The 26,806-nt window shown below is 40.1% G+C and overlaps 1 protein-coding gene across 7 annotated transcripts in view; it reads left to right on the top strand.

Moving 5' to 3' along the window:
* Positions 1–26,806, top strand: part of nme7 (NME/NM23 family member 7) — a 181,324-nt gene that overhangs the window by 18,155 nt on the left and 136,363 nt on the right. For 5 of the 7 annotated variants that reach the window (XM_078232643.1, XM_078232641.1, XM_078232646.1 and 2 more), the window contains exons 2-4: positions 14,389–14,496; positions 20,272–20,438; positions 25,697–25,807. In XM_078232643.1, coding sequence (XP_078088769.1) covers positions 14,389–14,496; positions 20,272–20,438; positions 25,697–25,807 — 386 coding nt within the window. The remainder of the gene's footprint in view (positions 1–14,388; positions 14,497–20,271; positions 20,439–25,696; positions 25,808–26,806) is intronic. The other 2 variants (XM_078232647.1, XM_078232642.1) reach the window with 1 other exon arrangement.

The raw sequence follows: 26,806 nt of genomic DNA, 5'->3' as shown, positions 1-26,806 counted from the left end.
GGACATCAGAGAACGACATGTGTCTTCACAACAATCAACAATGGTTTCAACGACATTTTCATCCTTCCCTAAAGGACATATGCACTTGTCACCAACTCTACTTGCCTTCCCATCCATTATCTCAGGATGAAGCGGACTATTTGTAAATCTACTATCCTATTTGACCTCAAACCATTACAGCTCTATGTCCTCTTCATCATGAAAATTACCTGCTTCCACCTCCTTAACATTGCTCACCTCTACATATCTTCTGCTGAAACCTGCATTCTTGCTTTTGTAATAGCTGAGTGTGGAGGCAACAATGTTACATTCTTCTATTCAATGTTAATATATCAATCACACAACAAGGATTAGTGAAACAATGTGAGTTCTTTATTTGATTAGATATACAAATATTAACTAGGAGGCTAAGTATACATGTCTGTCTCCTACCATCTGCTGCTGTGGACTGAATACAAGTCATGGGATTAATTGCATCCTATGTCAAGGTGATATTGAGAGAGTGGTTCCTCAAAGGTACATGTACATCATATCAGAATATCCCATTTTTTCTAAGCTAGTTTATCTTTAAAGAATGAAACTATTTCCATGACAACAAAATAACAAAATGATCCCTTTGAGTTCTAATTAATGCCAAACCACCTAGAGTCTGCTGTTAATCTCTGTTCCTCCACAACTGTCACAGCAGATAGACTTGTATTATTTAAGCTCTCCCAAATTTGAATAATCATACAAGGACCTGTTGTTCATTGGCTGTGAGGTGTGACAATGTTCCAGAATGAAGGTCCAGAGTGTAAAATTCCTACAGAGCTACAGAATCACTTACGAATTGAAAATCTTTATAGTTTTTTTCACTTCCACGCCAATTCTTCTATATTTGGAAGAGTTGAGGCTTGTATACTTCCGAGTCATATCTTCAAAAGTCATGCTGACATCATGTTACATTCTTTTATTTGATGTAAATGTACCAATGTCACAAGAAAGATTGGTGAAAAAAATGTTATTTATTGTATATAGTCCTATAATGTTAACTAGGAAGCTAAGAATACAAATCTGGCTCCTGCCATTTACTGTTGTAGATCCTGTGTCAACGTGGTGGTGAGTGACTGGAGTTTAAGATACTGAACCTTAAAGTTATTATACATCATGTTGTGAAGTTAGTGTTTGTAAAATTATGAAAATGCTAAGAGTTGTAAATTGTCTGTTTAAAAGGTGGTTTTGTTTTTTCTGTACTTAGAGTTTTTTAAAAATGCAGGTGTGCAGTACACAGCGAGCATAGAGTGAAACAATGTATTGCTAGCCTAGGCAGTAACGCTGCCAGGACAACTGGTTGGTTTTGAAGTTTAACCAATCAGTTTGAAATGAGCACTTGGGTAGCAGCAGCCTATCTGATTTGAATTTGATGTTTTGATAACCTGTAAACCAATCCTATTGTGGGGTTTTGGTATGTTAGATATGATATCAGGGGTATAAAGACCACAGCTCCCAGCTCCAAACTGCTAGAAGACAACCTCCCACCTGCCGAGTAACAGCTTAGTTCAGCTCCGAGAGAGAGAGACAGACAGCAGCTCTCTAATAGTGTTACAGCCACATTGATGTCTTAAAAGAAAGCCTCATCTCAATCATAAAGGTAGTGAAAACAGAAGATAAAGATGATCCTGGAGGACTACAAACCTGATTGCATTTTGTGTGACTAAAGGTTTTTTTTGTTAATAAGTGGAAATTGTAATTATCTAAACAGCATTCCATTAGAATAGTGTTTTATTTGGTTTGTTAACCTGTTTACTGTTAGAAGAATAAAGTGTTACTTGGTTACTTGTTGCTATTTCAGAGTGTCTCAGGTAGTTATTTTGATTTGACCACTAAGCTGTTGAAGGGAGATAATCCCCCTTCTCAAATTCTTTGATAGGTTATGAAGGGAGATACTTCTCTTTGAGTGGTTGTGTCAGAGAGGAGATCAACCTCCCCTTCGTAACAGTCATAATACAACAACAATATTCTTCTGGCAAACGTTCTGTCCGATACACTCTCAACTTTAGGTAATCCAAAATTCTGCTGCTAATATTTTATCCTGTATGTAGATCCTTTCACCCCTGTCCTTTGTGATCTGCATTGTTTCCCAGTCTTTGTGTCACCAATTTAAGATATTCATCCTTGTTTTTTAATCCCTCTACATTCTCCCTTTTACCTCTTTCTGGCTTTTCTCATCCTTGTTATTTTGAAATTTTAGATTGCTATCTCAAAATTTGTGGTTACACGGGAAAGTTTGATCTTGTAAGTGTTACTTGTGATTATTTAACCACATCAGTAAATCTAATCTAAGAAGAGTTCATCGTGGCAGAAAGAAAAATTTAGATGAACAACATCACCTTTTCTTGTTCTATACATTTTTTGTGCGTTATGCTGCTGTAGACTGAATACAAGTCATGGCACTAATATAGCAATAAAAATTTAAGTTATATATTGTGTCAATCTGCACCAAAGAATCTATTCATGTCAATTTGTGCTTTTTATGTCCTCACAGATAACTTAATACAAATTCATTTCAGAAGTCTAAGTATAACTAAAAACAAATAATATAATCTAATTGGTTTCGATGTGTATTCATTCCACTAACAAAATGTTTACAGCTATGGCCAATATTGTCTGGAAATAGAAGTATAAATTTGTCACATATGCATGCCAAATGGGATAGCTAATCAGTAACCTAATTTGGGCTTGCTCGATGTTTCTTTTGCATTGAAAGGGCTTCTCTCTCTCGTTGAGTTATTAACTGATAATTATTGGTCAGGATACTCTGAACTCACCAGCTCTCCTACGAATTGTATCATAAGATTTTTTATGTCCAGCTGGGGCCTTAATTAAACATGTCACCCAACAGATTGTCTCTCTGATACCGCAGTAGTCCCTTAGTGCTACCCTAATGCACCAATTAAAATGTCCAACTGGGACTCACAACCGTCTGACCTCTAGCAAATACCACTAGGCCAAAGCTTGAAAGGTGATTTAATATCATCATGAAGTAACGTGGCTGATTGAATCTCCAAATCGGACCTCTCAGGGACAAAAGTGGGGAATTATGCTTGGAGCCCAAAGAAGTAGGGGAGATCCTAAATGAATACTTTGCGTCGGTATTCACAAAGGAGTGGGATGTGTTGACTGGGAGTGTCTCGGAGGGGAGTGTTGAACAGTTGGAGAAAATCTCCATTACAAAGGAGGAAGTGTTAGGTTTGTTAGAGAATATAAAGACTGACAAATCCCCAGGGCCTGATGGAATCTATCCAAGGCTGCTCAGGGAGACGAGAGATGAAATCGCTGGGCCTCTGATGCAAATCTTTGTCTCGTCACTGGACGCAGGTGAGGTCCCAGAGGATTGGAGGATAGCTAATGTGGTCCCGTTATTTAAGAAGGGTAGGAAGGATAACCCGGATAATTATAGGCCGGTGAGCTTGACGTCCGTGGTGGGGAAGTTGTTGGAGAAGATTCTTAGAGATAGGATGTATGCGCATTTAGAAAGGAATAAACTCATTAACGATAGTCAGCATGGTTTTGTGAGAGGGAGGTCATGCCTCACTAACCTGGTGGAGTTTTTTGAAGAAGTGACCAGAATGGTTGACGAGGGAAGGGCCATGGATGTCGTCTATATGGACTTTAGTAAAGCGTTTGACAAAGTCCCTCATGGTAGGCTGGTGAAAAAGGTTGGATCTCATGGGATAAAGGGGGAGGTGGCTAGATGGGTGGAGAACTGGCTTGGTCACAGAAGACAGAGGGTGGTAGTGGAAGGGTCTTTTTCTGGCTGGAGGCCTGTGACTAGTGATGTTCCGCAGGGCTCTGTATTGGGACCTCTGCTATTTGTCATTTATATAAATGATCTGGAAGAAGGTGTAACTGGGGTGATCAGTAAGTTTGCGGACAACACAAAATTGGCAGGACTTGCAGATAGTGAGGAGCATTGTCAGAAGCTACAGAAGGATATAGATAGGCTGGAAATTTGGGCAAAGAAATGGCAGATGGAGTTCAATCCTGATAAATGCGAAGTGATGCATTTTGGTAGAAATAATGTAGGGAGGAGCTATACGATAAATGGCAGAACCATAAAGGGTGTAGATATGCAGAGGGATCTGGGTGTACAAGTCCACAGATCCTTGAAGGTGACGTCACAGGTGTAGAAGGTGGTGAAGAAGGCATATGGCATGCTTGCCTTTATAGGACGGGGCATAGAGTATAAAAGTTGGGGTCTGATGTTGCAGGTGTATAGAACGTTGGTTCGGCCGCATTTGGAATACTGCGTCCAGTTCTGGTCGCCACACTACCAGAAGGATGTGGAGGCTTTGGAGAGAGTGCAGAGGAGGTTTACCAGGATGTTGCCTGGTATGGAGGGGCTTAGTTATGAGGAGAGATTGGGTAAACTGGGGTTGTTCTCCCTGGAAAGACGGAGGATGAGGGGAGACTTAATAGAGGTGTATAAAATTATGAAAGGCATAGATAGGGTGAACGGTGGGAAGCTTTTCCCCAGGTCGGTGGTGGCGTTCACGAGGGGTCATAGGTTCAAGGTGAAGGGGGGATGGTTTAACACCGATATCAGAAGGACATATTTTACACAGAGGGTGGTGGGGGCCTGGAATGCGCTGCCAGGCAAGGTGGTGGAGGCGGACACACTGGGAACGTTTAAGACTTATCTAGACAGCCATATGAACGGAGTGGGAATGGAGGGATACAAAAGAATGGTCTCGTTTGGACCAGGGAGCGGCGCGGGTTTGGAGGGCCAAAGGGCCTGTTCCTGTGCTGTATTGTTCTTTGTTCTTTGTTCCATTCTTTTAGCCTATTATTTTGTATGTTGGTGCTCCGGCATTCAGTTCCATCATGATCCAGTCTGCAAAAGATTTAGGGAGCATTACTGCATGACCTTTTCTGCTGCAAAGGAAGACCTATCATTATGCATTTATCTAAGCTTAATTTTTTTATATGGTTTGTTGATCAGTGCAGAATTTTACTGTAACTTTTTAGTTTAATAAATATATACTATTTTAGACATATATTTACCTAGAGTGGGTACTCTGGCATGATCTATTGGGACAACTTGTACATTTGTACACTTCATTCAATCATACAAGTCCCAAATTGTAACCCATCGTATCTGATGAGAAGAAGGTATGCATGATGTCTGCTGCAGTTTTCACTCCTAGGTTTCAGGAGACTTCTGAGATCCTTTCCGCAGGCAGGCTGATGAGAGCCTCAAATACTCAAAACATCTGAACCAATAACATAATTCATGAATTGTTACCTTTGGCTGTGCTTAACTTATATGGCCTAAGAAGTTGCTATATATTGGACTTGGGGTCAGAAATGGCTGCAAATAAGCTTTACGATTTTATTTAAAGGTTGCCTTGTGGACTAGGAAAAGCAGGATCTCTACCCTAGGCCTCATAAGTAATCCTTGGGCCTCCGTTATTCCAAGGATCTCACCTCCTTACTGTGCCACCTGGAATCTGCTCCCAAAACTTACATTATAGTGGATTCCTGCTGTTGTGTTATTTCCTGCTTCTCCCATTGTAATGTTTCTGATGGGATGGGTAGGAGTCAGCACTGGGATGACATAATGAGACCTAGAGATTAATAGGACCTGGGGCTCATGCCAATGAATTGCTGTGAGTTTTCTTCTTGCCCCAACTGCCCACTGTTTGATGCTTGCCCCATTTTAAAATCAAGGCTGTATTTAACTGTTATGTAGCATGAATTAGAATGAGGGAAGTTTTGACTTTTCATTGGCAACTCAGTACGTTTTTTCCAAGTTTTTATTTGTTGCAACCAATAAGATTGGTTTCATGAGCAATCCAGCGACATTACTGTTGACTTCAGCTACTCCCATTATGTCATCCCAAAAAGTTACAACTTTGAAGGAGTCAAATTCTAAATCTTTTGAAAGTGAATCTGATTGTTCATGTTGCCAACTGGCAGTTGTATAGTGGATGGTGATCTTTAAAAAAATCTAATACTTGCAGAGGGCGTTTTCGCATAGTGAATTTGTGTTTTATTATTAAAAAAATACTTCAACTGTTCTCTTTTCTTATCTGATATATTTGTTCCTTATTATTTTGTAGATTCCTTTGCTCCCCCTCAGTTCCCATGGTCTCACATTGCTCTTTTCCCAGCCTTTGCCTTTATCTTGGTTTTCTCAGCCATGAAACGCTGTATTTTGGTTTGAACCTTGTAATTATTCTCAACATTTTGGTGTTAGCTCCTGGTTGTTGTGACACTGAATGCATCTTCAACAAGGGGCAGCACAAAAAAATTTTGAGGATTTGATGAAGATTGTTAAGACTTGAGATGTGTTTCTTGTTGATTAGTTTTGGTGACAGTGGTTTGTAGTGCTACTTAATTGTTAAATTATTTGAATGTTCTTAAATTCATGTATTTGCATTTTAAGATAATTACTGCTGTATGATCATTCTGAATTTCAATTATATTCAGCAATCCATTAAAAATATAACTCTTTGGTAAGGATTATGCTAGAATAAAGGACAAAGTTGATTTGAAACAAAATAAAATGGAGAAGTATTTTAATTGGAGGTTTGAAGTACCAACATGACACCAGTTTTTGTACTTGTTAACGTGTAGATTCTGTGAGTTGTGCTTTCGAAATTCAAATCACACTTTGATAATGTAAGACTCTTCAGAGCAGAATGTACTGTAGAAATTGTTGTTTTTTATTTTAGTACTGTGATTAGTCTGACACTAGCCATGAATTTAAAAGTAATTATTTTTTTAAAACTTTAATTTTACGAATCTCTTTAAAATTGCCATAGATTTGATGTCTGTATAATGCACCTTATAACTGACACCTTTTTAAGAGAAATCTGATTTGTTGCATTGGTTTATTGTTTTCTCTCTAACAACGGAGCACTTGGAGAATTGCTACTTTTCAAAAAGGAAAGCTGAATACTATCACTAATACTAGTGTAACTGCCATTTGGAGGACGCTATTACTGTTTGAATTTTACTTCTAATATGTAGCTTCCCCATGCATTTACAATTATGTGGAGCTATATTTACATAGTTATTAGTAAATTCACTTTGAACAGTCGATACAACAAAGATACATCTTACCCAAGCACCGGACTATATCTTACCCTGCAGACATGCAGTTCCAAAGTTCTTTAACTTGGCCCCTGGTACGTAGGATCTCTCACGTTTTACACTCAGCAATTATCTGTGAGGTTCTGCATTTTAATTTTGACCCCAGCTCATGAATCTCTCAGCAAAATCTGGTTCCTAATTCTACTTATGTCATTGATTCCTAAGTGGAGCCCATAACAGGCGTATCCTCCTCCTCTCATTTCCAGTTCTTGTCCAGCTCAAGGAGATGTCCTGAAGCCTAGCATCAGGCAGACAATATTATGTTCACCATTTCTGGTCATGGCTGCAGAGAGGTATCTATGCCCCAACCATACTGTGATGTAACTTTTCCCATGCTGAACAAAAGAACAAAGAACAATACAGCACAGGAACAGGCCCTTCAGCCCTCCAAGCCCGTGCTGCTCCCTGGTCCAAACTAGACCATTCTTTTGTATCCCTCCATTCCCACTCCGTTCATATGGCTATCTAGATAAGTCTGAAACGTTCCCAGTGTGTCCGCCTCCACCATCTTGCCTGGCGGTGCATTCCAGGCCCCCACCACCCTCTGTGTAAAATATGTCCTTCTGATATCTGTGTTAAACCTCCCCCCCTTCACCTTGAACCTATGACCCCTCGTGAACGTCACCACCGACCTGGGGAAAAGCTTCCCACCGTTCACCCTATTTATGCCTTTCATAATTTTATACACCTCTATTAAGTTTCCCCTCATCCTCCGTCTTTCCAGGGAGAACAACCCCAGTTTACCCAATCTCTCCTCATAACTAAGCCCCTCCATACCAGGCAACATCCTGGTAAAACCTCCTCTGTACTCTCTCCAAAGCCTCCACGTCCTTCTGGTAGTGTGGCGACCAGAACTGGGCGCAGTATTCCAAATGCAGCCGAACCAACGTTCTATACAACTGCAACATCAGACCCCAACTTTTATACTCTATGCCCCGTCCTATAAAGGCAAGCATGCCATATGCCTTCTTCACCACCTTCTCCTGTGACGTCACCTTCAAGGATCTGTGGACTTGCACACCCAGATCCCTCTGCGTATCTACACCCTTTATGGTTCTGCCATTTATCGTATAGCTCCTCCCTACATTATTTCTACCAAAATGCATCACTTCGCATTTATCAGGATTGAACTCCATCTGCCATTTCTTTGCCCAAATTTCCAGCCTATCTATATCCTTCTGTAGCTTCTGACAATGCTCCTCACTATCTGCAGGTCCTGCCAATTTTGTGTCGTCCGCAAACTTACTGATCACCCCAGTTACACCTTCTTCCGGATCGTTTATATAAATCACAAACAGCAGAGGTCCCAATACAGAGCCCTGCGGAACACCACTAGTCACAGGCCTCCAGCCGGAAAAAGACCCTTCCACTACCACCCTCTGTCTTCTGTGACCAAGCCAGTTCTCCACCCATCTAGCCACCTCCCCCTTTATCCCATGAGATCCAACCTTTTTCACCAGCCTACCATGAGGGACTTTGTCAAACGCTTTACTAAAGTCCATATAGACGACATCCATGGCCCTTCCCTCGTCAACCATTCTGGTCACTTCTTCAAAAAACACCACCAGGTTAGTGAGGCATGACCTCCCTCTCACAAAACCATGCTGACTATCGTTAATGAGTTTATTCCTTTCTAAATGCGCATACATCCTATCTCTAAGAACCTTCTCCAACAAGTTCCCCACCACGGACGTCAAGCTCACCGGCCTATAATTACCCGGGTTATCCTTCCTACCCTTCTTAAATAGCAGGACCACATTAGCTATCCTCCAATCCTCTGGGACCTCACCTGCGTCCAGTGACGAGACAAAGATTTGCGTCAGAGGCCCAGTGATTTCATCTCTCGTCTCCCTGAGCAGCCTTGGATAGATTCCATCAGGCCCTGGGGATTTGTCAGTCTTTATATTCTCTAACAAACCTAACACTTCCTCCTTTGTAATGGAGATTTTCTCCAACTGTTCAACACTCCCCTCCGAGACACTCCCAGTCAACACATCCCTCTCCTTTGTGAATACCGACACAAAGTATTCATTTAGGATCTCCCCTACGTCTTTGGGCTCCAAGCATAATTCCCCACTTTTGTCCCTGAGAGGTCCGATTTTTTCCCTGACAACCCTTTTGTTCCTAACGTATGAATAAAATGCCTTGGGATTCTCCTTAATCCTGTCTGCTAAGGACATTTCGTGACCCCTTTTTGCCCTTCTAATTCCCCGTTTGAGTTCTTTCCTACTTTCTTTGTATTCCTCCAGAGCTCCCTCCGTTTTTAGCTGCCTGGACCTAACATACGCCTCTCTTTTCATTTTGACCAGTCCCTCAATTTCCCTGGTTATCCACGGTTCTCGAATCCTACCCTTCCTATCCTTTTTTACAGGCTGCTATTGGCTTAGTTGTCATCTTGGATCCTAAGGGCATTTATTTACTTAAAGGGCGCTTTGCTCTTAAATAAATGATAAGTTCAACACTGAGCTCTAACTTCTCGGCTTCCAGTGCCCCTCACTTTTCTGACTGTAATGTTTTCATTTGTTTGGCATCAGATCCTGTTCTCAGCCACTTCCTTTTCAATGCATGGTACTTGAAGTTCCTAATCTTTTCAACTATCTACTGCTCACTACTGCTGTTCCATTTCAGCATGCGGGTGCCTGGGGAACTGTTTGGTGCTGTAATGACATTTCTGGGCATTAATGTAAGCCAATACAGTGAATGCTACCTTCACCAGGCTGTATGTCTATGCATAAAATTTGACAATCTCCAAGAGGATCAACATCATGGAATGATACAGCACAGAAGCTGTTCATGCTAACAATGTAGTTTTTAAAATCAACAATGTAGCTTTTGCTGTGGATTCAATTTGAGAGTCTGGGGTTCTTGTAGCACCTGATGCTAACATTAAAAAGTGATACCTCCCTCATTTGTTCCAGATTTCAAAGGACTTCTGGAAAAGCAAAATAATATGGGTATTGGAAAGCTGGAATAAAAACGAAGTTCTGGAAATTCTTAGCAAGTCAGGCAATGTCTGTGGCAAGAATATCAGAATTAACCTTTCAGGTTGATGAGATTTTGGCAGAATTTGGGGGAAAAGGATAGACAAGTAACAGGTTTTATACAAATACAAGGGCAAGAAAAGCTGAGGTGGAAAGTACAAAAGGGAAGTCCTTTGATAGGATGGAAATCAAGAGATATCAAATGATCAAAGGGTTCTACTAAGGACACGCCTGATAGTTAATGCTGAATTGTCCCATATCTCAGAAGGGAAACATGAAACAACTGCCCACAACTCTATTTTTGCAATTTGGTGTAGTGTGAGGAAAAGCTTTAAATCCAACGAATGAAGTTATAGATTTTCTGTGATGATTTTAATTAAATAAATGTTTATTACAAAACAAACAACAAACTAATCTATATGTACACCTAACTATGACAATGGCGATACATGGTACCACTAATTTAAACAGTTTTAAATTAGCTTAACTTTACCTTCAGAGCTAACTCCTTAAATCATTCCACATTACCTTATAGATTTTAAAATCTGTAAAAATCCAGTAACAACTACCACACCAGGCAGTCATTCTTTGGGGTTGCTTCTGAAGTAAAACAAGCAGTTGGCTTTTCAAGCCAGGCTTTCTTGACAGAGACTTCTTGCTGGAAGTTAAACAACATGGTACCACATGGTAGGTTGTTGCATAAGGTTAAATCTCACGGGATTCAGGGTAAGGTAGCCAATTGGATACAAAAGTGACTTGATGACAGAAGACAGAGGGTGGTTGTAGAGGGTCGTTTTTCAAATTGGAGGCCTGTGACGAGCGGTGTGCTTCAGGGATCAGTGCTGGGTCCACTGTTATTTATCATTTATGTTAATGATTTGGATGAGAATTTAGGAGGCATGGTTAGTAAGTTTGCAGATGACACCAAGGTTGGTGGCATAGTGGACAGTGAAGAAGGTTGTCCAGGATTGCAACGGGATCTTGATCAATTGGGCCAGTGGGCTGACGAACGGCAGATGGAATTTAATTTAGATAAATGCAAGGTGATGCATTTTGGGAGATTGAAGCAGGGCAGGACTTACTCAGTTAATGGTAGGGTGTTGGGGAGAGTTATAGAACAAACAGATCTAGGGGTACAGGTCCATAGCTCCTTGAAAGTGGAGTCACAGGTGGACAGGGTCGTGAAGAAGGCATTTGGCATTCTTGGTTTCATTGGTCAGAACATTGAATACAGGAGTTGGGACATCTTGTTGAAGTTGTACAAGACATTGGTAAGGCCACACTTGGAATACTGTATGCAATTCTGGTCACCCTATTATAGAAAGGATATTATTAAACTAGAAAGAGTGCAGAAAAGATCTACTGAATGCTACCGGGACTTGATGGTTTGAGTTATAAGGAGAGACTGGATAGACTGGGACTTTTTTCTTTGGAGCGTAGAAGGCTGAGGGGTGATCTTATAGAGATCTATAAAATAATGAGGGGCCTAGATAAGGTAGATAGTCAACATCTTTTCCCAAAGGTAGGGGAGTCTAAAACTGGAGAGCATAGGTTTAAGTTGAGAGAGGAAAGATACGAAGGGTCCAGAGGGGCAATTTTTTCACAGAGGGTGGTGAGTGTCTGCAACGGGCTGCTAGAGGTAGTTGTAGAACCTCGACAACTTTTGTTTAGTTACATGTTACATGGCTAAGATTGATATAGAAGGTTATGGGCCAAATGAGGGCAATTGGGACTAGCTTAATGGTAAAAACTGGGCGGCATGGACCAGTTGGGCCAAAGGGCCTGTTTCCATGCTGTAAACCTCTTTGACTCTATAACAATTCCTGCTGTTGGTTGAGGTCTAAAAACATCTCCCTGCATGGGTTTAATCATCTCCTTAAATACAGTTTTTCCCTTTAGTCTTCCCTATCTGACCTAATCTCCCTAGGACATAGACTTATTTAACTTTATTTCTTGATTTTAGCTTTCATTGTAAAGGCAAAGTGCACTCACTTTATGGACCTTTCACACCTTGTATCTTTTCATTTGAACTCTTAACTTATTTAAAGACATTCGTGTTCTGTCTCCTATTGCTACTAACTTGCCTTAAGTAAGCATCTGCTTGCAGTGTTGCTCAGCTCATCATCGTATCAATGGCATTACCGCTAAAAGCCATGTTATCCCTGTCTTGAGTAACCTATATTTTCCTACTTTTTAAAAATACATAACCAGCAGAAAATATTCCAGTTTCTTGGATTTCCTGGTATTTTCATGTCACCAATATTTTTTTGAAAATATGGTAATTGTAAAGCAAAGCAGCAAAAGTTTTGTCTAAATAAGGTAAATTGTCCCAAAAAGTGGGGCCAGAGATTGTGATCTGAAGTTGTTGAACTCAATATTAAGTCTGTAAAAATACCTAATTGAAAGGTGCGGTGCTGTTCCTTGTTAAGATTCATGGAAAGAGTTTTCACAACACCAGGTTAAAGTCCAACAGGTTTATTTGGTAGCAAATACCATTAGCTTTCGGAGCGCTGCTCCTTCGTCAGATGGAGTGGAAATCTGCTCTCAAACAAGGCACAGAGACACAAAATCAAGTTACAGAATACTGATTAGAATGCGAATCCCTACAGCCAACCAGATCTTAAAGCTACAGACAATGTGAGTGGAGGGAGCATTAAGCACAGGTTAAAGAGATGTGCATTGTCTCCAGACAGGACAGCCAGCAAGCCCAGGAGGCAAGCTGTGGGGGTTACTGATAATGTGACATAAATCCAACATCCCGGTTTAGGCCGTCCCCATGTGTGCGGAACTTGGCTATCAGTTTCTGCTCAGCGACTCTGCGCTGTCGTGTGTCGTGAAGGCTGCCTTGGAGAACACTTACCCGAAGATCAGAGGCTGAATGCCCGTGATCGCTGAAGTGCTCCCCCACAGGACGAGAACAGTCTTGCCTGGTGATTGTCGAGTGGTGTTCATTCATCCGTTGTCATAGCGTCGCTACGACAACGGATGAATGAACGGATGAATGAGACGCTACGACAACGGATGAATGAACACCGCTCGACAATCACCAGGTAAGACTGTTCTCTTCCTGTGGGGGAGCACTTCAGCGGTCACGGGCATTCAGCCTCTGATCTTCGGGTAAGCGTTCTCCAAGGCAGCCTTCACGACACACGACAGCGCAGAGTTACTGAGCAGAAACTGATAGCCAAGTTCTGCACACATGAGGACGGCCTAAACTGGGATGTTGGATTTATGTCACATTATCAGTAACCCCCACAGCTTGCCTCCTGGACTTGCTGGCTGTCCTGTCTGGAGACAATACACATCTCTTTAACCTGTGCTTAATGCTCCCTCCACTCACATTGTCTGTAGCTTTAAGATCTGGTTGGTTGTAGGGATTCGCGTTCTAATCAGTATTCTGTAACTTGATTTTGTGTCTCTGTGCCTTGTTTGAGAGCAGATTTCCACTCCATCTGACGAAGGAGCAGCGCTCTGAAAGCTAATGGTATTTGCTACCAAATAAACCTGTTGGACTTTAACCTGGTGTTGTTAAAACTCTTACTGTGTTCACCCCAGCCCAACGCCGGCATCTCCACATCAAGATTCATGGAACCAATGTCGGAGGTTGTGGACAGAGGTCAGAATAGGAGTTGGATGGAGAATTAAACTGACCAGTATCTGGAAGTTTTGGATTGCATTTGCAGATTGAATGTTGGTCTTCTACAAAGTTGCACCTGATTTGTGTTTGGTGCATCCAATGTGGAGGAAGCTGTTTTGGGAGCAGTGAATATGATGTACTAAATTGAAAGATATATAAGTAAATTGTTGTTTCAACTGGAAGGTGTGTTTGGAGCCCTGGACTGTGGAAAATTGAGGAGCTAAAGGTGCTGTTATTACATTTCCTGAATTGGAGGGGATGTTGCCATAGTTAGGGGTATCATCCTTTCAGAATGCTAAAAAGGAGGGAAAGGTGTGTTTGATGATGGAAATAGCAGAGGATGATCCGTTGAATGTGTAAAGGATGAAAAATACATGTTGCCCACCTCCAGGTATTCTTTATTTTCCCCATAATCTCCCATGCAGCACAATAATTCCTACAGGAGCATATTTTTGTGGGGCTTGATGTTGAGTAATTTGTTATTTCAATTTTATTTTCCGATTTAAAATAATCTTGCATTTCACTCGATTTAAATTCTACTTTCGCAACTTAGAAGTCACAATTTATAAGTCACAAGAACTGAAAATGTGTGTGTTGTTAATACCCTTTTGTCTCTCTCCCCTCCCGTTTTAGGATTATGAAGAACAATTTTCGTTTATTGCGGAATGGTATGATGCAAGTGCTAGTTTAATTCGGCGTTACGTATTTCTGTATTATCCAAAAGATGGAGCTATTGAAATGGTGAGTGTTTTGTTTTGCTTCTTGGTACTGCTTTTTGTAGCTTTTTGTTTTAAATTAAGTGCCAGATTGGGCACAAAATCAAGCCCTGACCTCTGCAATGTGCAGTAAGAAGTCTCACAACACCAGGTTAAAGTTCAACAGGTTTATTTGGTAGCACAAGCCACAAGCTTTTGGAGCACTGCCCCTTCATCAGGTGAGTGAGAGTTGTGTTCACAAACAGGGCATATATAAACACAAACTCAATTTACAAGATAATGTGGCCAATGTTGGCTTTGGCAAGAGATAGCAGAACTCCAATTAGTCTCAGTATGCAAGTGAGTTGAATGTTGAAACAGAATATCCATATAGAGCTATAATTCAATGTTACAAGTACAGTGGAAGTTTCATTATCAGTGTCCCTATTATTCATCATTCTCATTACTGTATATGCCAGAACTATCTCAGGACAAAGTCCAAACATCATTTCCAATGCGTGATTCTTTTCGTATTTTTTAATTGGATATTATCTTTCTCTATTGATGAAATATAATAACATGTTTTAAGTTATGATCATTGTATTCATTTCCAATGCCTAGGTACTCATGGTTATCTGTCAATTTTATTACTTTTTGGGGCTTTTTCAGTTTGGGATGGTTGACTTGAGGCTCCAGATGTATAGGATAGGATTGAAATTAAACTTAAAAACATTGGTAATTTGTGTGATTGCAAAAACTATTGCAATTCTCTTTTCTATATTAAAAATCCAACTGTTTTTATTAATATCCTTTTAAAATGTAATCTATCTTTGGTATGCATATAATTCCATTTGGTTTAGTTAATTTTAAAGCCTCAACTTAAAATTGTCTTGTAATGTTGGTTACTTGCTTGAAAAAGAAGCTGTAAAACCAATTGGGAATGAGCAAAAAAGTCATTGCTACTCGCATCCTTAGAACATCAACCTTAACTTAATGAGGCAGTTTTGCTTTGCACTTACGGAGACCTGCCCTTGATTTTGACTAAGTACTAATGTCTCATCCAACCTGAAAATCTTTAACTAAATAATCAAATGAAATAACTAAATAGGAAATGGTATATTGTTTTCCATGGGAAATTATTATTGGGGAGAAGGAAGACCAGCAGCATTTTGCAAGTAGAAAGGAGTATCATGAAAGATGTCTACAACCTACTTGACATTTATCTCTCCCTCCTAGGAATCTACAAATTGCATAGGTCTTATGAGGATCTTCCTGAGGCATTCTGTGCCAGAAGAGTTAGCTTCTCCAGATCTGCCGTTAGGCATCTCTTGTGACTTTCTGATTAAAGATCTGAAGCTGTGTTTTTTTGCATGCGCTATTCTGTCTGGCTATGAAGGTCACTATTGCCTTCAACTTCTACACTTTAGGCTGTACAAGCAGGCCAAGGGATCTCTGCAACATAAGTCAAGAAGCAACTGTGTGTTTATGTGTTTTACATGATGTATACTCAGCAAAAACAGTAGCTTTAAATAGTCTTAAGTGTATGGTACAGCTGAGAATTATAAGTATAAAGTTAAGGACAAAAGTACTGTTCAATTAGAATTTATGCTGGATTTTTGGATTGAAATCAGGTACCTATTTCTGTTTCTGGTGTTTAGGACACTTGGAAGGAATAAAAATAATCTAAGACCCTAGACAAATTAAATTGTCCATGAATTTTAAAACTGGAACTAATTTATATCTTTTTAAGTTCCTTGGCTAAGATTTGAAGTTGCTTAGTTTCCAACTTGGTGATTAATTTTTTTTTTGGTAAGTTTTTTTAAAATCAAACAGAAGAAAGTTGATTTATTTATTTCTTAAGCAAAGAGTTTATTTACTTTTTTATGTAAGATTCCCCCTCTGCTCGAGGGGAAATGAGAATGGAGCAGTTTAGTAGAATATATCTGTTCATATTATTTTAAATCTGTGCAAAATAACTTTATCAAAAATATTTCTGGCTTAAATCTGAACGAGACCTGAGATGAGGCAACTGAGTTCTATCACTTTGATGTCACTTTAGTTAGTCTGTTCAAGATCGTTGTGGGACATGATGATTACTTAAATATCAGTTCTTCACTCACCTATTTTCTTTGTTCATGGATATGATTTTGGATTTAGAACAACTTGGTGAAATGCTGCTGTGATTCACAGATGGGGTACAGAGCTTAATCTAGTCCTTTAAAAGGATAAAACAGTTAATCGTCTATTAATCCCTCGCAAATGAGATGATGCAAATAGACTTTGAAATAGGATTTTCAGTACAAATCATTGCAATACAATGTGCTCACAAGTTGCACCAGATATTGTTAACTAAATCTGCAATAAAGAGTGATAAAATCATCATGGCTTAGAAGAAGCCTGTTTAGCACATTAATGCATGCTAATTTATATATTATTTATATATTATTTACATGCTAATACGTTTCTGTAGGGCAGTCCAGTAAGTCCCATTTTCCTATTCTACCTTTGTAGCCTTGGAAATTTATTTCTCGCCAGTGCCTATTTAATTTTCTTTTGAAATCAATGATCATCTCCACTTCCATATGCCTGTAGACAATGGCCGGAATTTTATCAGCCCGCCCGCCATGGGAATCAGAGCAGGTAAAGGGGCGGAGCATGGGAAGGTCTGTTAACCTCTGGCAGGATTTTACGATTTCGGGACGAGTGAGACTGTAAAATCCCACCCAATGAATTCCAGGTTGTTACCACTTGCTGTATTTTTTTTTAAAAGTTCTGTCTCCCATCATTTCTGTATTCCCAGCCTAAAACTGTAAATCTATGTACTAGAATGTACCATCATTAGTTTTAATGCCAACTTGGAGTTGGAATTCCTTTCAGTTTTGTCTATATTTAACAATGACAACATCCACTAATTTTACTAAACTATCCATTATACTATACAACCAATACTATAATGTTTGTTGCTGCTATGCATTGGGCAGTGGTGCACCATAGGTATCAATGGCAGTATAAGCAGAATTGTCCCATTATGCAACGGGACTCTGATTCATCTCTTAATATTCCCCTCCTCCAAGTCTCTTGATAATCATGGTCCATTGGGAGCTTAAATCCAACTTTTTAAGAATTATTTTTATTGGATGTGGCCATCAGTGGCAAGGCCAGCATTTGTCGCTCATCTGAATTAGAAGGTGATGATGAGTCAAACTCATGAACCACTAAAGTCCATCTAGTGCAGGTACACCTACAGTGCAGTTAGGTGCTAGGAGTTAGCGCAGATTAGATGCAGACCTCTTGCTCATCTCTGAATTTGTTAACCCTACAAAAGCTTGAGATGGCTGCCATGAAGGCGCAATGGGGAAAAGTTGCCGTCTAAGACGTTTTGGTTATAATACACTGAGGGGCTGAAAGATTTGTAGAATCCCCACAAGCTTTTATGCCCGTCATTCAATGTGTTTTGTTAATATCGAGAATATTGAATTTGTTGTTTGGTAGTATAAAACTTCAGGGGTATTGCTGAAAAAAGGGAACATTCATCAGTTCAGCTTACAAGAAATTGCCAACAATAAAGGGGAAACAACCATTTATACTGCATGAGAAGAGAGTGCTGATTGGTTGGCAAATGGACTTTGGTGGAGGCATTGCCATGGAGAATGCAGCATGGAACAGTTAACTGCTTAGCTTTGTTCAAATTCAGACTGGGCAGGTAAACTCTAGTCAAGGTATGCCCTGGGTAATGAACCAAGGAATAGTTGTTTCCCAAGCATTTTTTTACTTGAAAAAGGCTTAAATGTGCGGACATGTCATCTGCAGACAGAAGGAACTTTACTGTGAGTAATTTTTTGTGAGCTGTCCTGATGAGTGCAAGATGAATCTTACAACATTATTAAATAAGAGCAGATGTAGGCCATTCGGCCCCTTGAGCCTGTTCCACCATTCAGTAAGATCATGGCTGATCTGTTTGTGTTGAGTTCCACATTCCTTATCTATCCCCGATAACCTTTGATTCCCATGCCTAACAAGAATCTATCTACCTCTACCTTAAAAATATTCCATGACCCCACTTTACTGCTGGGTTCCAAAGTGGCACAACCGCCTAAGAGAAAGAAATTCTCCTCACCTCTGTCCTATAAGGGCAGTTACTAATTTTAAAACGCTCCCTACCTCTGGATTCACTCGCAAAAGGAAACAACACCCTTTCAACTTCCACCTTGTCAATACCATTCAGGGTCTGATGGCATGTCTCTTTTCACAGCAATACTCAAGTATTGAAATTGTATCAAGTCACTTCAGGGAGATACGAAGGAAAGTCAAATTCTATTGCACTTTCTGTCATTTTTCAATTTGCAATCTTTTGCCCCTGGGCTGTATGCCTGACGTGGAATGTATAATGTAAACATCAAGAGACTTACAACTGTATAGATACAGTATGTCCCCTTTCTCTGTGTATGGAGGCAAGTCAAATTTTATTGTACTTTCTGTATTCATCAAGTTGAAATATTTGGTGATGTACTTTTGGGGTGAAGGGGTTGGGAGTGGAGATACGGTGCTATGTTCACCACAAGCTCATGGTGGGCACCAGTTCTACTCATTCTGCTGCCAGAATTATAGGGCCCTCTACCTAAAGGTTAATCTAATTTTTCTCTTGGGTTTATTGGGTTTACTGCATACAGGATCAGGCAATTGCGTTTCTTAGGTTCTTAGACAAGTGTGCTATCACTGAATCAACGCTTCTGAAAAGTACATGGTAAAATGTTGGCAGGTGACAGCGTTTCTGGAACATCACATTAAATATTTTACTGTCCATTTCATTACCATGGGACTGGCATAACTATAATCGGGGCTTAGTCAATTTAAACAGCAGAAAGACTACGGGAGAGTATTAGAATCATAGAATCCATGTGGTGCAGAACAAGGCCATTTCAGCCCATCGAGTCTGCACTGACAACAATCCCACCCAGGCTCTATCCCTGTAACCCCATGTATTTACCCTGCTATCCCTGTGGTACTAAGGGGCAATTTAGCCCAGCCAATCAACATAACCTGCACATCTCTGGACTTTGGGAGGAAACTGGAGCACCCGGACGAAGCCCACGCAGACACTGGGCAAACATGCAAACTCTACATAGACAATTACCGAAGGCTGGAATTGAACACGGGTCCGTGGCGCTGTGAGGCAGCCGTGCTAACCACTGTGCCACCGTGTCGCCTACACAGAAGCACAGTGTGCCTCTGCATTGCCATAATTACAATTACCTCTGCATTGTAGACATGTAGGTAGCAAAGCAAATAAATCTTTCTCTGCTGAGTCCATCCAAGTAGGCTAGTGAATGCATGTATTTTTGTAATGCAAATTGTACTGATTGTACCAAGGTTGATTTCATCATACTCAGCATTCTGCATGTTATGTCTGTTGTGGAATGAAGCAGCTTACAAATCAACCAAACAATACCTGGTCTGCTTTCCAAAATATTAAAACAATTAATGTGTTTCAGTAACTGCGAGTCAGTCCAGATCACAAGGGAATGTCATTGTTGCATTCCTGGATCACACGACTGCACAAGTAGGAGTTGACTTCTGTTTTTTTTTAAAAAAGGCAGACAATTATACTCTTAAGGGAGTGACTGACGCCACCTAACTGGTGTAGCTGTCTGTGGCAGACTGACAAGAGTTTGCATTTTTTTCTCAAGCGACTTGAACAACACTTTATTTGTTTTATTTAAGGTGTTTGCATTTTTCCATGTGCTTCTATTTTGACTTTCTTTAGGTATGTTTTATTTTGTGAATAGATGTGTTGATAGTATCCATTCTTGACATTTTACAGTATGACATAAAGAACCACCGTACCTTTCTGAAAAGGACTAAATATGAGCAATTGAGGCCAGAAGAATTGTTCGTTGGCAGCATAATTACTGTGTACAGTCGTCAGCTTCATTTGGTAGCCTATGGGGACCAATACACAGCTCGCAAAATGGGAAGTAAGAAAGAAAAGTAAGAATTTAATTCCTAAATATATTCAGAGTTCACATGAATTATGAAGGTGTATTTTGGGCCAAACAGTGTTTAAATCTTTTTGCATACAAATAAAATCCATCCATTGTGAAATTGCCATTCCACCCTAGTAATTTACTGATAATTCTGATCAAATTTTGACTGGGCAGCTCTTGTATTAAACAAATCACTTAACTACTTGCATAAATCCATAATATTGTAAATGTGCTAGAAGTTACATATTTTAAAATACAGGACCCTGTTTTTTACAGACAGAACATGTGCCCAGGTTGCACAGTTTTCAACTAAACAAAATAGGCCACAGCCATTCTCAGGTTCATTCCCCAGGGCTATACCTTTACCAGTCAGAGTCAACCTGACTCTGACCTGATACTGGAATTTAGAAGAATGAGAGGGGATCTCATCAAAACATATAAAATCCTGATGGGACTGGACAGGCGAGATGTGGGAAAAATGTTCCCAATATTGGGCAAGTCCAGAACTAGGTGTCACAATCTAAGAATAAGGGGTAAGCCATTCAGGACTGAGATGAGGAGGAACTTCTTCACTCAGAAAGTTGTGAACCTGTGGAATTCTGTACCACAGAAAGCTATTGGGGCCAGTTTGTAGATATGTTCAAGAGGGAGCTGGACGTGGCCCTTGCGGCTGAAGGGATCAAGGGGTATAGAGAGAACGTGGGAGTGGGATATTGAGTGCATGATCATATTGAATGGTGGTGCAGGCCCGAAGGGCTGAATGGCCTATTCGTGAACCTATTTTCTATGTTTAAACAGCTTGGTTTGAATTTAAACAATGCTTGGCAGTTAACTGTTGGTCGTCAGTTAACTGGTGCATTCTCCATGGCAACACCTCTACCAATCGGAGTCCACTTGCCATCCAATCAGCAGTCTCTTCTTATGAAGTATAACTTGTTCCATCTACATTTAGTATTCTTGCAAATGAAAACTTCAATAAGATGTAGCCTTTTCAGTAATGCTCAAGTGCTGTACTGCCAATGACTAAATGGTAAATACGTGGATTATTTGTTTCTTGTGTTCTATTTGAATCTAGCTTTACATAGTTGGGTCCCAGATTGCTGATTTGAATTGCAATTAGTCAAACTGATGGAAGTAGTAGCAATTTCCTATAGTTGAAATAAACTCTTCCTAGCTGTCTATCATGAACATTTGAGCAGAAATATAAACTTTATATACTGTTTGTGTATTTAATAGAGAAAGTGTCTTCTAGAGAATCTGATCCAGCTTTGTAAGATTTAAGGTGCATAGATTGTTCTTGATGTTATATGGTTAACTAGAATGAGCATTCATCCATATGAAGTGAGGAAACCGGGAGCAAAGTTGGATGTCATGTTTTCCTTTCCTAGGTGATGGTGGACCTGTAAAAGCATGATTCAGGCATTTCCGTCGAACATATTCATGTCAAGAGTTTATAAATGACACAAATGGAGTGAGAGATATTTCTGCCAGAGGACTCTGGAATAAACCAAGTCATTTTTGTCCATTCCAGCAGGAAAGGGGTGGAATTTGGTGCATATGCATTCAATATACCCATCTCTGGGGTGAGAAAATACGACATAATGGGTTTTCCTCATCCTGGATACAAAAACATAAGTATGAAGTTTTGCTGAGAACCTTGTCCTTCAATATATAGGGTTTTGTTTTCTGCTTTTTCCTATGACTGGTAAGCTTTCTGTCTGACAAGGGCAGTTTTTCCTATGATGAATAAACTTTATATCAAAAATATCTGGAGCAAAACTGTAATCCATTGGCAAAAATATCTTGATCTGAATCCATGATAGAAACTTAACCAGGAGGTTGCAGTTGAGTATCTGAGCTAGGGCCACAATAGCCTACTGAATACAAGTTTATCAAATTATTCATTTGTTTAAAAGATTTTTTTCACTCCAGCTTGCTCCAGTCAAATAGTGTTGTGATTTCAATTATTGCCAGATATTTCTTACATATCTCTCAAATGGGAGAATTGTTGTATGCCTTGTTTTGCTTGTTCAACTTCAAATTAATGTTAGTAACTGAAAGTATTATCCTGATATAAATACAATTGTTCTTACCTTCAATCCTCTGCATACGTCAATGAAAGAAATACAGTTGCTGTGTCCAGTCAGAATGCAGTGCAGAGGATGTTTTGTGTGGGAAGAGGGTAGATGGTGAGTTTGTGTGTCTCAGAAGAGTGCTAACTTCACTTAATTTTGTAAATTAGTAATGGTCTTCATCTTGACAGGTGAATTGGGTAGGCAGCAGGTTGAGTTTGAAAATTCTTGGTTATCCTACATACTTTGGGGTTTCACAGCATGTGCTTTCTGTTTTTGACATGATTCCTGATTGGTAGTCAGACCGATTGATGGGCTTGGCTTGCAGTTGGGCATGGAGCACTCCAGAGAAGGCCAGAGGCGCAGTGGAGTCGGCCTGCAGCTACTACTGAGAGTGTGTCTATGGGGAGGGGTCAGGTGTCCATCTCCTGATCCAGGAGGTTTTTGTAGGGGTTGAGGGGAGTCCGGTTCAAGGCAAGAGGGTAAGTTTGGTAGCGAGAACTCACCTCCACTCACCTGATGAAGGAGCAGCGCTCTGAAAGCTCATGATTCCAAACAAACCTTTTGGACTTTAACCTGGTGTTGTGAGACTTCTTAGTGTAGCTAGAACAAAGCATTCTTGGCCTACAAGCAGTGTTGTAAAGATACTTGCCTTCCCCTGCCACCCACCCCTATATATTTCACCCCTATATTTTTGTAAAATAGATCTTGTGACATTTTTCACATTATGCAATGCATTGTGCCACGTATAATTATATTATCTTTGCATTATACTTGTGTTTGATCTAGTGCCATTTTGTTTTTTTATTGGTTTCCACTATTTTGAAATTCTTTATTTTTTTATTGTTAGCATTCTGTTTTTATTAGTGCTTTTGTCTATTTTTGTTCCCAGTCTGTCAATGCATCCACTTTGAAGTTCTCATCCTTATTTTCAAGTTCTTCCATAATGTTATCTTTCCCGATCTCTCTAACCTCTCCAGCCCCACAAACTTCCAAGGTCTCTGTGCTGCTCCACTTCTAGTTCCTTGTGTATCCCCAATTTTCATCATTCCACAATGGGAAGCCGTGCCTTCAGTTACCTGGACACTAAACTCTGGGCTCTCTAAACCTCTCCACTTTGCTACACATTTCACTTCCTTTAAGATGCTCCTTTGACCACGCTTGTGATCATTCATCCTAATATAACTGTGTCAAATTTTGTTTAGTATTGCTCCTTGGGATGTTTCGCCAGAATAATATTTCTGTTTTTATATCACCTTTAAAATAATAAAAGATGGCATGCAATATCTTCACAAAAGCATTAGAAAACACTGCACTACGTGGAGAAATATTACCGTGGATGTCAGATTTAAGTCGACATTCGTAGCCTCAAAATCCCTGTAAAAACAGGGTTCGATTTGTATGCTGAGTATATGGGTGGTTATCATTTTAATTGTCATTAGCATTCAAAGCAAAGAGCAAGCATGTCTTAAACCCCAGTGTACCTTTGTAACACAGCTCTTATCACCTGCTTGATCCCTTGTGCCCAATTATAAGGTACCAGTAAGTAAAATATACCTTTGTGGGATGAAACATTGAGGCTGACTACTAATGCAAGTATAGCGTGTTATAATTGAAAAAGGGGGGTTGATTTATACACCAAGTAGATGCAAAAAATTTTGGGGGTGGGAAACTATCTATCATGTTGTGATCAACAGGTGAGTGAGATGACTGATGATTGTGAAGCGATTTAAAATGGGGTGAACAAACGGCCAGCATTAGAGGAATGCAGATATCTCTGATGATTGCAGGAGTGGGGGCGATCATGGAGATAGGGAGGGGCCAGACCATGTTGGGATTTTAAAATCAAGACTTGACAGTGAGCTATTGTAGATCAGTGAACACGGGGATGATAGGGGAGCAGGACTTGATGTGAGTTAAGTTACAGGTAGCAGACTTTTGGATGACCTGAAGTCATGGAAGGTAGAATGTGGGAGACAAACCAGGAATGTGTTGGGATAGTCAAGTCTAGAGATAACATGAATGAGGGTTTCAACAGTTGATGGGCTGAGACAGGAATGAGATGTTAGAGTTGGAACTAGATGGCCTTATTGATGAATATGAGGTTGGAAGCTTATCTCAAGGTCACATGTAACACCAAGGTTGCAAAGAGACTTGCTGAATTCCCCCAGACTGTTGAGAGGGATGGAGTTGATAGCTAGAGAATGGTGTTTGGAGCAGGGGCCAACAATAGTAGTTTCATCCAGTGTTGTATGTTGGCCAAGCAGTTGATAATTTAGCAACAGTGGAGGAATTGAAAGAGGTGGTTGTAAGATAGAGCTGAGTATCATAAACATGTGAAAATTAACACTCTTTTGCTATGTAAGATCACTGATGTTGGCGCAAGGAAGCACTGACCATGTAATTGTGTGGTTTATTACATGGACAAAATGAAATGTGAGAATAGTGAGTCAAAAGATGATGGAGGTGTTGCAGGTTAGTGTGCATACATGTGTGTGTTTATGTGTGCTCAGTGTCCTTGTATCAAACAGAACTGAAGAAGGCTTGAGCACGGATGGTACAGAATATAATAACTCTGGGGTTGCTACAATCTGGCATTATTTGGAGAAGCTAGTAATATCTTCACAGTGAATTACTGCTGTTCTCTTCTGAACCATCAGGCTCTACCCTACCTGTTCTTGCTGGTTGGCCTCCTTCTTTGACCTTTTCTTGATACATACGCAAGTATTTTCCTCCTCCTTCCTCTCTCTCCATTTCCATTATCAGTCGGTTCCTGACTTTGTTTATAGCAATAAGAACAAACATAATTGACGTCTAACACAAAAGCATAAAGTGCTGAACATGCATATTGGGTCTGTTTCCTTTGAATAGAGAGAAGATAGGTTAATGTTTCTCACTCTACATTTTCAGCGTTTTAAAAACTTCTACATTTGTGGCTGCTCTAGAAAATGTGTTGCCATTTAAGCAAATATATCTTTGGTTTGATGTCCATGTTTGTGCCTCCCAAATTGAAACGTAGAACCTAAATTTGTATTAACTACTTTTGTCTGTACTGGCAGTAACAACAGTGGCAAATCATTTGTCTTTCAGTAGTAGACTTGTATTTGGGATTTTTTTATTTATTACGGGGTTTGGTTTAAAATGTCTTGTCCTGGATATTGAACAACATTTTTTCTCCTATTTCTTTCAGGACCCTAGGTATAATAAAGCCAAGTCCTGATCTTAAATTTGGAAAATTAATTGACCGGCTCTACAATGCAGGGTTGGTCATATCCAGAGCGAAAATGGCTAATCTAACAAGGTAGGTAGTGTATTTTTTTTTTAAACTTGGATTTCAAAACCTTCTTTGTAGAGCACTATCTATGCATTGAGACTGCAAGCTTCTTCAGGGGGAAAAATTATGTACCTTGGCATTGTTTGCAGTTTAAATACCATTTTAGTGTTATAAAGATTGTCTATTGTTTTGGAGAGGCCTGGAGGCTTGTATGGTTGAATGTAAGCTATTTATTGGTAACATATAACTATACTGCCAAGCACAGGTGCTGTCTCTATGCCTGCCACTTCTTGACTGTACAGACAATTTACTGTCATGTAACTCTCTACATCACAATGTGGGCAGTGTTATTCTGCAGTCCCACATTAACCCTTACTCTACCAAATAATTCTTATCCTACACCTCTACCTAAGTCCTTACCAAATACATTTCCATGTAATCTTCAATTTATTTGCTACCCCTTCTCAAGTCTCTGACTTCATAAATGCAGACTGTCTGGAGGCTTAGAGTCATAGAGGTCTACAGCACAGTAAAAAGTCCTTCAGTCCATTGAGTATGTGCCTTTCAAAGACAAACCACCCAACTATTCTAATCCTATTTTCCAGCACCTGGTCCACAGCCTTGTTTGCCTTGGCATAGCAAGTATATATCTAAATACTTCTGAAATGTTATAAAGGTCTCCGCTTCCACCACCCTTTCAGGCAGTGAGTTCCAGGCTCCCACCACCCTCTGACTGAAAAACGTTTTCCTCACATTCCCTTTCAACCTCCTGCCCCTGACCATAAACCTATGCCCCCTGGCCATTGATCCCTCCAAGGGGAAAAGTTTCTTCTTGTCTACTCTACCTATGCCCCTCATAATTTTATACATCTCAATTGTGTCCCCGCCCTCAAGTCTCCTCTGCAGGTGAAAGCAAGGTTACTAATGTTGGAATTATTAAAATTGGGTTGTGTAAGAGGACCAAACTGAAGCAGTGTTGAGATCACAAAGCTTATAGAAAGTTATAGAGTTCATAGAATCCCCACA

The sequence above is a fragment of the Mustelus asterias genome, chromosome 17 (assembly GCF_964213995.1).
Source record: "Mustelus asterias chromosome 17, sMusAst1.hap1.1, whole genome shotgun sequence".
In the NCBI taxonomy this organism is placed as follows: domain Eukaryota; kingdom Metazoa; phylum Chordata; class Chondrichthyes; order Carcharhiniformes; family Triakidae; genus Mustelus; species Mustelus asterias.
The sequence above is the reverse complement of the archived record's forward strand: the minus strand, read 5'-3'. Positions and strand labels throughout refer to the sequence as shown.